At 34.9% G+C, this 15899-nt stretch overlaps 2 protein-coding genes across 2 annotated transcripts; one reads left to right on the top strand and one right to left on the bottom strand.

The window, feature by feature from the left end:
* Window positions 1–1985: 1985 nt before the first annotated feature.
* On the top strand, window positions 1986–3855 carry LOC110415760 (uncharacterized). The gene is made up of 4 exons (XM_021427463.1): window positions 1986–3193; window positions 3320–3437; window positions 3524–3654; window positions 3766–3855. Exons 1-4 carry the CDS (start codon window positions 2224–2226, stop codon window positions 3771–3773), a joined length of 1227 nt encoding a protein of 408 aa, XP_021283138.1. The 5' UTR covers window positions 1986–2223; the 3' UTR covers window positions 3774–3855.
* Window positions 3856–7370: 3515 nt separating this feature from the next.
* Window positions 7371–9295, bottom strand: LOC149527234 (uncharacterized). Its single transcript, XM_089783285.1, has 3 exons — window positions 9183–9295; window positions 7831–8836; window positions 7371–7766 (listed from the first exon to the last, which is right to left on the bottom strand). Exons 1-3 carry the CDS (start codon window positions 9293–9295, stop codon window positions 7371–7373), a joined length of 1515 nt encoding a protein of 504 aa, XP_089639411.1.
* Window positions 9296–15899: the final 6604 nt, after the last annotated feature.

The raw sequence follows: 15899 nt of genomic DNA, 5'->3' as shown, positions 1-15899 counted from the left end.
GGGAAATCTTTTGGGGGGGAATACTTTGAATTGAAAACTTTGGAGGGAAATCTTTTGGGGGGAATACTTTGAATAAAAACTTTGGAGGGAAAAGTGGGTGGGGAACCTTGGCTATAAATAGCCCCATCCACCATTTGTTAAATCATCCATTAGAATCTATTCTGCGCATCCTTTGTATTTCAATTCATTCAATATAGAGTTTAGTTTTCTCTAGCATTCTCTTCCCGTTTCCTTCCTTGTTTATGCAAGCTTGCTTGCCGGCTTAAAGCCATGTGGGAGTGTTAGTGCTTGTTGGCGAGTAAGGCTGACTTGGGTTCTACTGCCGGCTAAGGCTGAACCGAGGCCGCACGGAAGGGGTCTAAAGAATCGCCCCGTGACATGTGCCTTTGATTTGCTATTGGTTGCCAGTTTCTTGGTTAATCTTTGCTTTGTTTCAAACGTGAAATTTATGGCTTTAGGTGGAGATAGGAATCCAAGGGTTCAACATATCCGCCGGAGAAGGCCATTACAATGGGTTTGGAGAGTACAATCCATTAATTTTTAGTAAACTTGGACTCAAATATTGCGCGTTCAAACTGAAAAACCAAAAATATGCTGTCTCAAATGCTTTTGTACCTCTAATCGAGACAAATAATTTACTGAATTTTTTTTTGAAAAGAAGACAGTTATTACTTGCAGCAAAGCTTTCCAGTTGGCTTATGAGTACAACAAACACATGAACAAAAAATATTTAACCCCGGAACTCTTAAGTCCCTAGATATGGAGATGCCTAGGAACATTTACGCATCTCTGGTCTGCCACGTACAAAAACTAATTAGGCTTGTGCTGCATGTATGGCACTTTCTCACAATTAATGGTGCAGATGAAAGCAACATAGGAGAGCCCTATAAAAGCCTGTGACAGAAGAGATGATTTATACAATATATGGTCTAGAAAATGCTTCTGACAAAAATTATGGACAGGGTAACATGTTCATGTGTGCGAAGTCTATGGAATCAAACAAACTTGTGTCCACAATGGTAGAAGTCTCCCTTGCATTACGGATCCTGGATTCCATAAAGTTAATCATCCCGGGAATATCAATATCAAAAAGGTAAATCTGTGGTTCCACAGGAATGTCATAAATATTATGCACACCAGCTTCAAAGGAGACTTTAGAATGATTTCACTTTAGCAATAGAATTGTCTAAAGCACGCAGCCAACTAATTGGCATCTGATATCAGGAATTTTGGTGTTTGCATACTAATAAGTTAGTGGCAAAAGATAAAGATGATTAAAACTAAATAAAAATGATCATTTGCTTCCAACAGAAATCTAAGATTTGATGGTACCAAACAAAATTTGTCATCATAATAACAAAAACCGATATATTAGATCGTCCAGTCATCTAGTAATATGTGTCTATGTATGAGCTTATATACAGGTGATGACAGTTCTGTACAATAGTCAAATCATTCTACCTAACGGACCTGAAATAACAGGTGGCTCCAGAATGCATTCCTTTGCCAAGTCCAGCCACATATAAATAATGTGCAAAATTGGCATTTTGTGTAGACTACCATATGGGATAGAAGGTGCCTCTACCTTGCGGTGCTTGGCTTTCAGCTTTCCATCAGTACCAAAGACACAACAAGTATTGTACAACTAAACCCCACAGAGTTCAGGTATAGTGCCATCAACTATTGTGATCGTCGGGCGACTAGAAACTTCAGACAGCATAGCTGTTGAGGGAGACGCATCACCACCTGCGTCAATATCTTCAGCATAAACTGGGAAGCTGTCATTCGAATATGTGCTGTTCCATATTTCCTGACATTATATAACAAAAAAGGAAGGGCCTTAAGTTGATGCTATGATATTATATTCATTTTAAAAACTTGCTTGCCAAATGTATTAAGGCTTCTTATGGTGAAGATGAGATCACTTGATCAAGGCTGGCAAGCAGCGTTTCAAGAAAATTCCCAGTCCCAACCGTTACCTTGCCTCTTAACGGTCATCAACTGCCTTCTCGCGCCTTTTCCAATTGAGTTCTATACTGTATATAAATTTAAACAATATGCACTAATGAATCAACAATTTCTATTCACTGCTCTCTCTAACTCGGTGGTGCTACTATTCTGGAGCAACTACCAACTAATTCCAAACTTCACAAGGACAACGTTCCCAATTTCCTTCAAAGAAACGGAGATTTTACAGTAACAGATACTCAAAGGTCTTCAGGTATGGCGGATCCAGATGCCAATATTCCCAATCATGACCCTTTTTATGACCCACTAGCGGATAACACTCTAACTTTCATGAACAACATGGAGCCCCTATATAGGGATGGGGATACAACCACAACCTATTTAAACCCCGAGTGGCGTGCTATGAACAGTTTCATGGGCAACAGGAATCACCCATTTATGGATGACACTATGAACAGTTTCTTGAACAACATGAATCCCTCTCTTTCAGGGAACTCTTCTTTAAATAATTCAAAAATGTGGCGTTTACCCGTTAACTCTCAGTCGAATCCTTCAAACAACAATTTGGGAACGAGTTCTCAAATACAACCAAACTTGGAAAATGAAGATTTAAACAATCCGCATGTTCCTACTCATGTGGACTCACCTATCCAGGAACCCTCGCAACATCTCTTTATTCGTCAGTCACGTGAGAAACGTAAGCAACCTATCGATGTTAATCGTTCGAAGGAATCAGTTCAAACCTTTACTCGCAAGAAGAAACACTCTAATGCAGGGTGCTCTGGGTCGGGTGGTTCAAAGAATCCTGGGGCAATGAATGATCAAGGTGAAACAAACTTGGTAAATGAAAATGTAAACAGCCAGAGTATTCTTAGCCAACAAGACTTATTACCTGTCCAGGGGCCTGATTTACATCCCACTTCAATTCCTCCATTTACAGAGCAAGAAGCCACTGAACCTTTACAGACAGCAACCAATTGGGGGGGTACAGGCAATGAGTCCAATTTGGAAAATTCTCAGGCGGGTATGCACAATGAGTCTAATTTGGAGAATTCTCAAACGGCTTCTTTTAGTTTTCATCGAGAAACAAGCAGTCAAGTAGGGACTAGTTTGAGAACAGAAAGGCTTGATAACAATAAGGGGAAACTTTCTGGTAGGCCAAGGGGACCACCCCCGTCAGATTGCAGTGGCTGCGAAATGTTGAGAGAAATTATTCATCGTAAAGGTGAGTTTTATGTTACTTGTTGCTTGAAATGAAATATATTTTTATTTTAAATTTATGTTAGTGGAATTTTTGTACTCGTGATTGGGTTGTTCTTTGAATAAGGATATTTCGTTTCTATCATGGCAGGCCCCCTTGTTAAGAAACTACAGCTTCATGGTGAATTATTACGTGGCCGTTATTTTCATGCTGTCATTAATGTTTTAAACGAGGATACTAGTGTGGTTTCAGATGTTGAAAATATCAAGTAAGTTTAATGTTCTTTCTCTTCTCTTTCTTCTTCTTCATTAAATGTTTTCTTATTTGATTATAATTTTCATTTTCTTTCAATAGTTTCTATGACAAAGGCTATAAGGATGTAGAAAGGTTCCTTTCACAATATTTCATCAAGCAAGAGCAAGAGGGATGGAGCATGCATGATGATCCTCGTGCAGTTTTCTTTAAAGTCCTATGCTTCGGGCCTGGTAAGGGTGAAAACCTGTTTGATCGTAACCTATATAGAAAATGCGTTGTCAGTAGATCCAGATATCTTTCTATGAGTAACAGTTTGGTGGAATTTCTTTAAATTTTTGCAGACGGATGAAGCTGCAAATCCTGTCTCCCCGATAGCACGAGTATTAGCTACTGTCCTTGCTCAAGCTGCGAGAATAGAAATCCTCTGCCCCTTATTTGTGCTCCCATCGCTGCATCCTCTCTGTGTTGCTGCTACCTGTCTTATAACTTATTTAACATTGTTAACGGTGTTATCCTAAACGGCACTATATTTGTCATGCTTCTTTATCTCACTGTGCCCAAAAGCCAAAACACCGGTTGCTTGAATTATAGAAAAGATACATATTAGTTAGCCTCCTCCATATCAAATGTGCCTATTCTCTTCTAAAAATGTTCATTTCGACTATCAGGATATGGATATTATAACTGGAATTACATTGCAAGCACAGAAAGTGAATTTAAAATATTACATGAGCTAATATAAATATCAAGGTTCATAGATGCTTACCCAATAGAAATCAATTATTATATTCCTAGATGACCCAGAATCGGTAAAAGAAGGTGCCACATGACCCTGTAACCATAAAACAAATATGTAATTTTATGAATTTTAATTCTGAAGAACAATAAATTTAAAAGCCCATAACTATGGCTACTACCACTAGTAAGTACCTTCATTTTCCCTGTTTTGAAAAAATGTTACTGCAGAGAAGTTGAAACCTTCAATCTTTCCTTGGCTTCACGATTCTATCAAAACCGAAGTCTGCAAATTCTTGACTGAGACACCTGAAGAGTTGTGTTTTAAGGACTTAAGCTGGAAACGACACTATAAGCTGAAGCTTTTTTTTTTTTTTTTATAAAATAGCAGGGGCACCAATGGGGTTTTTTCTATTTCAGTTAGAGCCTTTGGGCATGATGGATTATTTGAATTTGAATATAATTGCATTATATATCCGCATACATGCATTGGAACCTTCTTTGGAACTTGAAGTTGAGATTGATGATTTAACATTATTATTATTCAAATTGCCTAGAAGGGAGGCAGCCAAGCTGTTGAATTTGTCTGAAACTATATTCCATAAGATATTTGATGAAGCAACAGGCAAAAAGGGTAGAAGATGGCCTCATAGACAAGTTTGTTTCATTGTTATGGCTTTCTTAGATCATCCTCCCCTCAAATTAATACTACATTCCTTATTTACTGCATGTTTTTCTGGTGCATATACATATGGTTGGCTGTAAATGGGTTTCTTATGATGAGAAGAGGAAGCGTTGCAAACAAATAAGGGATGTACCGGAGGTGATGGAGAGGAAGATCGAAGCAATTCTTGAAGCACTAAATGTTGTGGTAGGTAAAAGAGAATAAGAAAAGAACAAGTGTTCTGAGTGAGAATAGGCTAAGGAGAAAAGCTATAAGTCAGAATCTAGTAGTTTTGAAAAGTCTCCTTTTTGCGTTGTGAAGGTTCTATATATATAGTGTCAAAAATAATAGTTACAAGAAAAGATTTTAATACACGTAATGAATGATATCATTAAGGAGAGTTTTAATGTTAGGTAACTGTTATTGAGAGTTAATGTTGAATAACGGTTAAAAACTTATTATGTGACCATTGAAATAATTATATTTAGTAAGACTTGTTCTCGAGTAATTCAGCTAGAATAGCATCAAGAATGACCTTTTCAAACTGAGATGGAAAATATGCTAACAAATCTGAAAATGCTTGAGACTTAATAGCTTTTGGCTGAACCACTAATATATCAAACTCTTCCAATAGAAGAAGCCATTTTGCTATTTTTCCAGATAGAGCTGGCTTAGAAAGTAAGAACTTGATGGGATCTGACTTTGTCACAATTATGAGCTTGTGTACCAAGAAGTAGTGCCGAAGCTTTTGAGTTGCATACATTAAAGTAGGACAGTACGTTTCCATAGGTGGATAATTCAACTCACTTCCGTGTAAGCATCTACTAAGGTACTACATAGGTTTTTCTTCTCCATCCATTTCGTGTACAAGTAAGGCACCAATTGAATATGGAGTAGAAGTCAAATACAACATCATTGGCTCTCCTTTGATAAGCATGATCATCGTTGCAGGAGAAGTAAGAATCTTCTTAATCTTCTCAAATGCTTATTGTTATGATTCACCCCATATGAGTGGAACATCTTTCTTAAGCAAAACTTGGAAAGGTACAATGATTTCTCCTAAAGCTGGAATGAATCTCCTATATAAGAGACTTTTTTCAATAGGCTTTTGAGTTGTTTTTGATTCACCAAAGATGGCATGGATTGAATAGCCTTTATTTTTGTAGTATCAACATTTATACCTTTTCTGTGAACCACAAAACCCAAAAATTTCTTAGCTGTTACTCCAAATGCACACTTTAAAGGATTCATATGAAGAATATACTTTCTGCACTGTTCAAATACTCTCATCAAGTCTTCAAAGTGATTAAAAGCCTTCTTGGATTTCACCACAATATCACCACATAATCTTCCATATAGTCATGCATCATGTCATGGAAGATAGCTGTCATGGCACGTTGATAGGTTGCACCTGCATTCTTCAATCCAAATGGCATTATAGTGCAGTAAAAATTACCGAATGGAGTTTTAAAAGCTGTTTTCTCTGCATATTCTGGTGCCATCTTTATTTGATTATATCCACTAAACACATCCATAAAGCAAAACATCTCATGACCAACTATAGCATCCACTACAATATCAATGTTAGGAAGAGAAAAATCATCTTTTGGGCATGCCTTGTTCAAACCTCTGAAATCTACACAGACCCGAATTATTTCATTCTTCTTTTTCACAAGAACTACATTTGCTAGCCAAGTAGGATAATGTATGGGTTTGATGAATCCAACCTTGAGGAGCTTGTTAATCTCATCATTTTTCTGGCTCTCTATTTCATGATGAAATACACGAGCATGTTATTTCACTGGTTTACTTTGTGGAGAAATGTGTAACTCATGAGTAATGCGATTTTCATGTAATCCAGGCATCTGCTCATAAGTCCAAGCAAACATATATTGAAATTTTCTCAACAGCTCAATTAGCTCAATCCTTTCACTTTTTTTTGCCATATTTATTTCTTCCAACTCATCACCTTGAGGTTTCGGTCGATCTGAGAGTTGTTCTTTTGTGGGTAATACTTCTTGTACGTTTTCCTTTTTTGCTTCCACTTGAAAACATGATGGTGATGCATCCGGTGGCATCCAAGGTTTAGGATCAGGAGAAGATGTTTTCATCACAGCAATACACGATTTTTCCATCTTCCCGTGCATAAGAAGTTACCTCATTTGACATATTCACTTCATTTACTTCTTTACATGTGGAAGTGCTTTCCCTTCTTCTCTTCCCACCTCGCTTCTTTTTCTTGCCGTTCTTCTTTACCTTATTCCTAACATACTCTTCTTATTGTGGAAGTGAAACACCGATAAGTCTAGCAATAGCTATTTCTCCATCTTCTGCTAGATCTTCAAAGAAAGAAGCCTCTGTATAACTCACCTCATGTTGTTCAAATGGAGCCTTAGTGGCTAGAATGAAAATCTCCTTCCCCTTCCAATGTCCTTTAATACATTGATGGTATGTGGAAGGAATGATATTGTGCATGTGCAGGAATTATCTTCCAATCAGAGCATGATAAGCCACATTTGCATCAATAACATGAAACTATATCTGATCTTAACTTAGACCCATATTGAAGTTCACTGTCACTTGCCCCAAAGTCATAATCTCTTTATTATCAAAGGAAGTGATAGCCATAGGACGGCATAAACCCTTCAAATCTATGTTTATAGCTCTCAAAGTAGATAGAGGTATGAGATTCACAGAGGAGCCATCGTCAATGAATGTTCTCCTAATAAGATACCCATTGATAGTACTTTCCACATATAAGGGTTTATTATGATGAGGATGAGGTGTACACATGTCTACCTCTATAAACACAATAGCATTCTGATATGCATCAAGCATCTTCCCTATAGGTCGTCCTACTAGGTTACACACCCCATACTGTTCTTCAACTATTTGAACTATTGATATAGCTGCTTCTTTCCTTACTTCTTCTGAAAACCCAAGCTGATTAAAAAAAATGCCTGAAACTAGGTGTCTTCATAAGTGCATTAGCAATCGAAGAAGTAACCATAGTATCTTCACTTGTATCATTGAGCTGAGTGTTTGAAAAAGAAGGATCATCATGGTGATCATGAATTATTGCATTTACTTGACCTCGGGGATTTGGATGAATAGGAAGAAGGTTATTCTGGACTCTGTTATTTCCAATCAATACCTCTCCTGCTTGCACTCGTTGATGGAACATTCTCCAAAGATTTCTGCATTTAGAAAGCGGATGACCAACTGCTCGATGATAATCACAATATCTTGGGTTAGCCTTCTCCTCCGCTGTTGGTGGTCGTGGAGTGTAAGGTAAGTTTATCTGTCCATCCCTAGCCCATTCTTGAAGAAGAGCTTTCACTCTATTTAGAGGTACTGAGAATGGTGGAGAAGAGTCATTCTCCTCATCTGGCCTTCTTCTTGGGACATCTCTTCTGGGGCGTAAATTTGACCAGATTGGACCCCTTCTTTCTCTACCTCCTCCTTGGATGGCATTCACTATTAGAGTATTCCTTCGACCAAAGCGAGTGAGTTCTCTTTGTCTAAGAACTGTATTATTGGTCCTTCGTGCAACTTCCACTAATGTAGCAAAGGTTGGAAGATGTAAATTCTCTAAGTGTAGCCTGTGAATGCACACTTTCACCAACTCTTTCTCATCATGAGACTCTTGAATGTCCAGCACCCTCTCTCTAAAATATTGGATATACTCCATTAAATCCTCTCTAGACTTTTGAAACTCTCTTCTAAGATCAATGAGATTAACATTCTCTTGAGTAAAGAAGAACTTTTCTCCAAATATCTTACACATCTGATTCCAAGATTGAACAGAACCAAATGTGAGGTTAACATACCATGTATAAGCCTTCTCAATGAGAGACTTGGAGAACTCCTTCAACTTCACGTCATCATCCAATCCAGCAACTCCAAGAGTCTCCATAAATTTCATGACATGTTCGCGTGCATCTCCAGTCTTTCCATTGAATTGTTTGAACTTGGGGCTAGTATAGTCTTTAAGGTATGGCTTTGCGGCTACACTGGCCGGGTAAGGTAATTGAGATCAAACTTAGAAAAATTCAAGCTCTTGTTTTTCTGATCTAGTAGCTTTTGGAGCTCTTCCATTGTCACAAATCCTTGGGTAGAAGTAGATGGGATTACCGCAGTAGAGGTAGTTGCTAAGGTAACTACAGCAGTGGTGTTGGTAGGATTAGGATTTGCAGTGACTACTACATCAGCTGCACCTTCTCTATTTTCTCCATTCCTTCAGTGTTTGTAACTATATGAGTGATTCTGTCAGGTGCACTCTCATTAAGGATCACAGGCTGGGCTTGAAAAGTGATGCCAGTAGAGGACACGAGTTGAGATATAGTGTCCATCATTCACCTATGATTGTCCTCCAATGTTTGCATCCTTTCTTGAGAAACTTGGATCATCCTCATCAGATCCTGAATGTAAGAAGGAACAGGTGCATCTTGATTGCCAGTGGAACTCTCCATCTTTTTCAGTAACAAGAAATTGTAGTAATAAAAGTCTTACTTAATGCAATCACTCTTCCCTAGTGGAGTCGTCAAAATGTAAATGAGGTTCTTGTGATGAGAAGAGGAAGCGTTGCAAACAAGTAAGAGATGTACCAGAGGTGACGGAGAGAAAGATTGGAGCAGTTCTTGAAGCACTAAATGTTGTGGTAGGTGGAAGAGAATAAGAAAAGAATAAGTGTTTTGAGTAAGAATAAGCTAAGGAGGAAAGCTATGAGTTAGAGTCCAGTAGTTTTGAAAAGTCCCCTTTTTGAGTTGTGAAGGTTCTATATATATAGTGTCAAAAATAACAGTTACAAGAAGAGGTTTTAATACACGTAATGAATGATATCATTAAGGAGAGTTTTAATATTAGGTAACCATTTCTAAGAGTTAATGTTAAATAACGGTTAAAAACTTATTATGTGATCATTTAAATAATTATATTTAATAAGACTTGTTCTCGAATAGGAGCTAATAAAAAAAAGTTGTATGTGAACAGGTACAAGAGAGAAAGCTGTACATGAACAAGTACAAGAGAAAAGGTTGTACGTGAACAAGTATAAGAGAATAAGGAAAAAGTAGAAAACACTTGCACTTCAGTAAAAGACCTCTTAACTACCTTCATATTTAAGCCACCAAGCCAAACTCTCCAGAACATCCCAATATGAAAGTAACCCCTGAACCCTATCACTTATTTCAGATTACTTTCACTATCATCTGTGTGAAATTGTTATTTTGTACAAAATAGTTGTTCTACTTGTATTAATTGTTCCACATGGAGTAATGTTCCACCTATTCTAGTTGTTCTGCGTGAAGTAGTGTTTCACTTATAATGGTTGTTCTCATTATTCTTTATATAATTTTACGCGGTAAAATTTTTTTTTTAAAGAATAAATATTAACAAAAATCGACTATCTACACTGACAATAGGAGAACAATCGCCGAATTAACAGCTATTGCAAATTCAACTAACAAGACAGCTGCAAGGAATCGTGCTAGAAATGTAATCCGGATGTTGGAAAGAGAGATTGTTGCACTTTATCGCCCCTAATGAGTTTCTAGTTTTATGATTAAATGTGCTAAGTTTACAATAGACTACGACATATTCCACCTATAACAAATGACAATTTTTGCTTGGTCTTGAGATTTCTGGAATACATTTTTTTAATTATTATTTTTGGTGTCAATTAACAATATGTTGTTGTGAACTAAAGGTTAGCCTAGACCAACGTCAGTCGACTAAGAGATCATCTCCATGCGATTGAACGTGCCTAGAAGTATTTCAAGATTTTAAAAGTTTAAAGAAGACTACTTCAACCGATCAACATGAAGGATGAAGTTCAAGGTTTCATTGCATAGTCAAAATAATAGGGAACCTTATGCGATTAACCTAAGATGTCCGACAGCTCATAAAGTCATGTGAACCTAAGGTCTGCTGCAATTTTTGCGTATCCAATAGGCAGATTTGGTTTAATTGGCTAGATATTTGAAATCTACTATAAAGAGTTTAAATGGACTTCAAACCATCTAGAGAGCTGGGTTATGTAACTAACTTAAAAGCCCATAGAGTATTTAACGAAGGATCTCTGATTGTTGAAGAGTTAATTCATATTTGTTTTATGAGACTAATTTTGCATCAAGAAAGGTGGTTTCTCTAATTGTTGAAGAGAATTAACACATATATTTTTATGAGGCTAATGTTGCAGGTGGTTTTGTGATGAGGATGATGTACACATATCATTGAAACAAGGATGGAAAAGTTGAGCTTCGAAAACAATGTAAAACAAGATAAGTAATATAAGGAAAGAGAAGATGAATCTTCATGGGAGAAAAGTAAAATTGGAATTTTCTCTACAAAGTTTTAGAGAAAAGGAGTTTGATTGAGGGAGAAAGACAAAGAAAGAATAATTATCTTTGAATTAATTAATTTTAGCTTCCAATGTTTATTTATAGATAAAGTTAGGCATAATACTTAAAACAATTCATTAAAAATCCAATATATTCTTATTTTTCTATTGCGTTCAAATAATCCGTGTACTTTTATTTTTAATCAAATAAATTATTATTATTAATAGTTAACGAATTATACTGTTAATTAAAATATCATTTATTACGTGATGTTAACGTGAAAAATGAAATATATCATATGATAATCTCATCATGTCATATAACATGTTATATTATCATTTATATGACATGTCAAAATATCAAATCAACGTCACGTGACATAAATTAAAAAATAACATATTGACTAAATCAACCATTATTCATAAAAATTTATTTGATTTAAAATAAAATTATAAAAAATTATTTGATTCAAAGTGAAAATATAATAACTTGATTTAGCGTTATAAATGAATAAAAAATTATTTGAATTACTTAAACAATTTATAGACACCTTTCATCAAAAGTTATCATTAGTCATCACACTATTAAGTTTGTATCTAGCAAACACCTTTTTGATTAGTCTCTTTTCAAATAGTTTTCAAAGGCAATTTATTTTGTACTACGAGAATAGGAATCCTCTCACCTCTTAACTTACAATCACAATCTGATAGGACTAGTCTCTCCAACACATTATAGTTAGTAGTTATATCTCAACAAATATGTAGAACCAGTACGGAAGATAAACTCTTAATTCTTTCATATATATATTGGAGCCGTCAAGCCAAAAGAAACTAACTCACGAAACTCTTGTCATGCCTGTAATATCCATAATGTGGTTTTATAGGTCAATAGGTATACGTACCTGCGAATCAAACAAGTAACCAAAAATTTAATCCAGAACATCACCTGATTCGTCATGTGTGAAATATTAACATTTTTTATATAGGGCTTGACGCAGTACATGGTGTGACATTGAGTAGGAAAGGAATCTATTTGTCTCCAGAAAGATGAATGCTTTGAAAATAGGCATGGCATTGGCGTGCTTTCAGCTTTCTATTGGTTCTTCAGCCACCACAAAAAATACTAGTAAAATATATATTATAAAATAAACTGTATCCAACTTATATCCCTACCTCCAATTCCGATTCCATCTCCTAGTTGTTTACTGATATTATTTTCTTTTTCCGTTCAGAACAAGATAGATTCAGGTATATTCAGTCCCACCAAGCTGTCTCCATTGATTTCCAGAACCCAAAGTAATAGTAATTAGGAGGGAATAACGTTCAGAGCCCGAAGGAGAAGGACAAGGTTCAAATCTCTTTTTTCTTTTAGACTTATTCATATATATTATTGAAAAAACAAACCTTGAAACTACCCAAAGAGGAAAAAGAAGAAACATCAATTACTTTGTGAAAAGGGTTTTGCAAGTTTCTCAATGTATTTTAAGGGATATATATATATATATATATATGTTTATATCTAAAACAAAATACCATAGTCAAGTGAGAAAATTCATTGATTACTCACATTGGAGGAAATTAAAATATGAAAACGAAAAAGAAAGGCAGAGCAAAGCCGGGGAACAGAAAAAACATATCCAGTATGTTGATTAACTTAATAGTATTGATCAAACTCTCACGAGAACATCGTTTGTTCCATTCCACAACCACGACAATTAAGAAGAATCTCAGAGCTTCTCGGGGATCAAAGCGAGCCAAGAATGCGGCTTTGGGAGGTTCTTGACAAGTTTGCCTTGATCTTGGACGTAAGCTATCCCCTCATTTTGGTCTTGAATGCGCATGGAGACGCCAGCCTTGCTGCCCTGAATCTTGTTGCCTTGGTGAACCCTAAATCCGAGACTTCGGGGCCATTCAAGATCGTCACCGACCTCTTTCTTCTCCGTCTGTATGGTCACAGCCGCTACACGACCAGCATCTGCAGGCACGGACTGGGGACGAGGATAGTAGAAATCGGTAGGGAAAAAGTTATACTGAAGGCCGGCCATGGAAAGACGGAACTCAAATATTGAACCAAGAAACTGTGGCCAATTGCTTCAAACGGTTATCTGGAAATGTTTTCGTAAGCCTTGGGCTTTTAACGTTTACTTATAGGAAGGGAGAGAGGCGATTGTCTTACACTTGGGAATCAAGCTATTTTTTAACGTCACATGCATTTCCGTGTGCCCTTTCATTATTCCACGGTGGTTTCGACTTTCATAGGAATATGCGGGGATGAATATTTAAATATTTTTTAATTACAAACCTTTTAATAAACTTAATATTTTAAAAAAAATCTCTGAATTTTTCAACAAAATTTAAATAATTTTTTATTTTTTCTTAGGTGTTGATATAATGTTATAATAGATAATGATATGACATAATAACGTGGTTATGTTGCATTTTTTACCTTTCGTGTCAGTATCATGTAAATATAAAATAATAAGTAACATTTTGATTAATGATAATTAATGATCTAAGGATTTATTTGATTTAAAATAAAAATATAAAAACTTAATTTAATGTAATAAAAAATTAAAAACTTAATTAAAATTTTTAAATAATTCATACACTTTTTCAAATATTACTTGTTTCAAAAACCTAGGAACATTGCATGTGTCAAAATTTACAATTTAGAGTGAGGGTGGCATTATAGCTGCCCAAACATTTCAAGTATATTTTTTAGTCCAATCATTAAAGGAAAGCGAATAAAAAGGGTCATAACGTTTGCGTTCAAAAATTCAATCACTGGAAAAATTGTTAACTTTTTATGTTTAAATGTGATTGACAACTTAATTAAATTTATCTTACCTAATGTGGTCTTATATATAATTTAAGTTTATTGGAATATGTACAGATGCAAGTCATTTCGGATTTCAAATCAGTTTGGTTTAAAGTGTTATTTTTTAAATTAATTCAAATCAGATTGAGTTAGGATCAATCTTTATAATAATAATTTATATTATATTTATCATGCTTTTACTGAATTCAAATTTAAAACAAAAAAATAATATATATATATATATAATACTTAATTTAATTTGGGATCGATTTGATTCAATTGCAAATTGATGGTGTAGTTGTATGTCTTACAAGATAATCAGTTGAATGTACAGAGAGAGATATAAACTTATAATTTAAGCATTTACATTTAATAAAAACATCTTTATTTCCATAAGACCTTTGAAATAAATCGTCCAAAATGTTACATGCTTTGCAAAAGAAATTTTAAAAAATTATAATTATGAGATTTTTGTTGTATCAAAACATTATATCCATCCTTGACAGCATTCCTACAGGGGAGTTCTTCCGGAAAATGGTGATTGCCTATGTGTTTGGTGCAAGGGCAGGGAAGAGCAAGGTAACCATGTTCTTTATGCAAGTTTGCTTGGATTGTTTGGTGCAAAATTTTTCAACGGTGGGAGATTCAATGGGTTATCCCAATCTCAATTGAACCTCTTTTCGACTATTTAATTTGGTGGACTGTTCTTGTGGCAAAATCATGGAAACAAGGTGGATGGTTGTTCTTGGTGCGACGCTATGGTCTTTATTGGCTCACAAGGAATGATTCCATTTTTAATGATAAGGTTTGGGATGGAGATGATTTTGGTGTATTTTTAAAATAAAAGAGTATGGCTTCTAATATGAAAAATTAACTCTCGTATAAAAAGATTTTTTAAAAGATACCTCAATTCAAATGTTAAGTCTTATGATATGAAAAGTTATTTTTTTATATTGTCATTCAAAGACTAATTTTATGAGATGAAAGATTGTCTTTTTATAATATAATTATTGATGAAACACTTCTATCCAAAAGTTATATTTTGTAATACAAATGGTTGCGTTCCAAGACAAAGAAGAGGTGCCTTAATCTAAGGTTACGTCCTTTGTAAAGAGCCACTAGCAACCATTTTGAAATACGAAAATGAAAGTGAGAAATGAGAAGAATTGAATGAAAATTCAAAAAAAAAAACAAACACTTTAAATTCATGTCATTTATCAAAATTATTTAAATTCTTTATAATAAACTTATTGTAGAAAGTAAAATATAAGGTTAAACAACTTTGTAATCCTTTGATCATGTCCAATAGTCTAATCTCGTAAGTGCAAGATAAAATTAGATGTTAACTTTATTATATCCTCAAGACTATTCACATATTTCTCTTTTTGCATAGCAACTAATGGTGCGAAATAAACCTTGAAAATAGTAACTATTATAGCATGCCTTGAAATAGATTTTGGCGATTGTCTTTGAATTCCAAAAACTCCATTGCAACAATAATTTTAAGACTTAAGGAGGTCACAAATTATACGAATACACAATTACTTAGATATATCTTAGATGGTTTAAGCAAGTTTGACACATTTAATACATAAAATTTTTATGTCTTTATCATATGGACATAATTAAAACATAAAATATGATTATCTTAATCCAAACCTACTTAATTCCATGTTGTGTTATTATGTTGTATGAAAAATTAACAGATCTAACTCCCCTATATATCCTTCAAACACCTGTAACAAAGCAATATGGGATTGTGATCTTTTAAAAATAAAAGCTCTGGCTTTTGAAATACATTACAATCAAATAGTAGAGAGCTCGAAACTTGACTCAGACTCAAGTTCAAACTCAAAATTAATATAAAACTTGAATATATGAAATATTAAAAATTCAAAAGCTCAAGCCTAAGTGGAAT

Source organism: Theobroma umbraticum, unplaced genomic scaffold (assembly GCF_002168275.2).
Source record: "Theobroma umbraticum cultivar Fairchild unplaced genomic scaffold, ASM216827v3 scaffold_147.0, whole genome shotgun sequence".
In the NCBI taxonomy this organism is placed as follows: Eukaryota; Viridiplantae; Streptophyta; class Magnoliopsida; order Malvales; family Malvaceae; genus Theobroma; species Theobroma umbraticum.
The sequence above is the reverse complement of the archived record's forward strand: the minus strand, read 5'-3'. Positions and strand labels throughout refer to the sequence as shown.

What these genes read in the sequence shown, in the direction of transcription:
- LOC110415760 (XM_021427463.1), top strand. Translation starts at nt 2,224, where the DNA reads ATGGCGGATCCAGATGCCAATATTCCCAATCATGACCCTTTTTATGAC. An exon ending in AGAAATTATTCATCGTAAAG is followed by an intron (nt 3,194 to 3,319) that starts GTGAGTTTTATG and finishes CTATCATGGCAG; the next exon opens with GCCCCCTTGTTAAGAAACTA. An exon ending in TCAGATGTTGAAAATATCAA is followed by an intron (nt 3,438 to 3,523) that starts GTAAGTTTAATG and finishes TTCTTTCAATAG; the next exon opens with TTTCTATGACAAAGGCTATA.
- LOC149527234 (XM_089783285.1), bottom strand. Translation starts at nt 9,295, where the DNA reads ATGGAGAGTTCCACTGGCAATCAAGATGCACCTGTTCCTTCTTACATT. An exon ending in ACATTGGAGGACAATCATAG is followed by an intron (nt 8,837 to 9,182) that starts GTGAATGATGGA and finishes TTACCCGGCCAG; the next exon opens with TGTAGCCGCAAAGCCATACC. An exon ending in ATACAAGTGAAGATACTATG is followed by an intron (nt 7,767 to 7,830) that starts GTTACTTCTTCG and finishes TTTTTTAATCAG; the next exon opens with CTTGGGTTTTCAGAAGAAGT.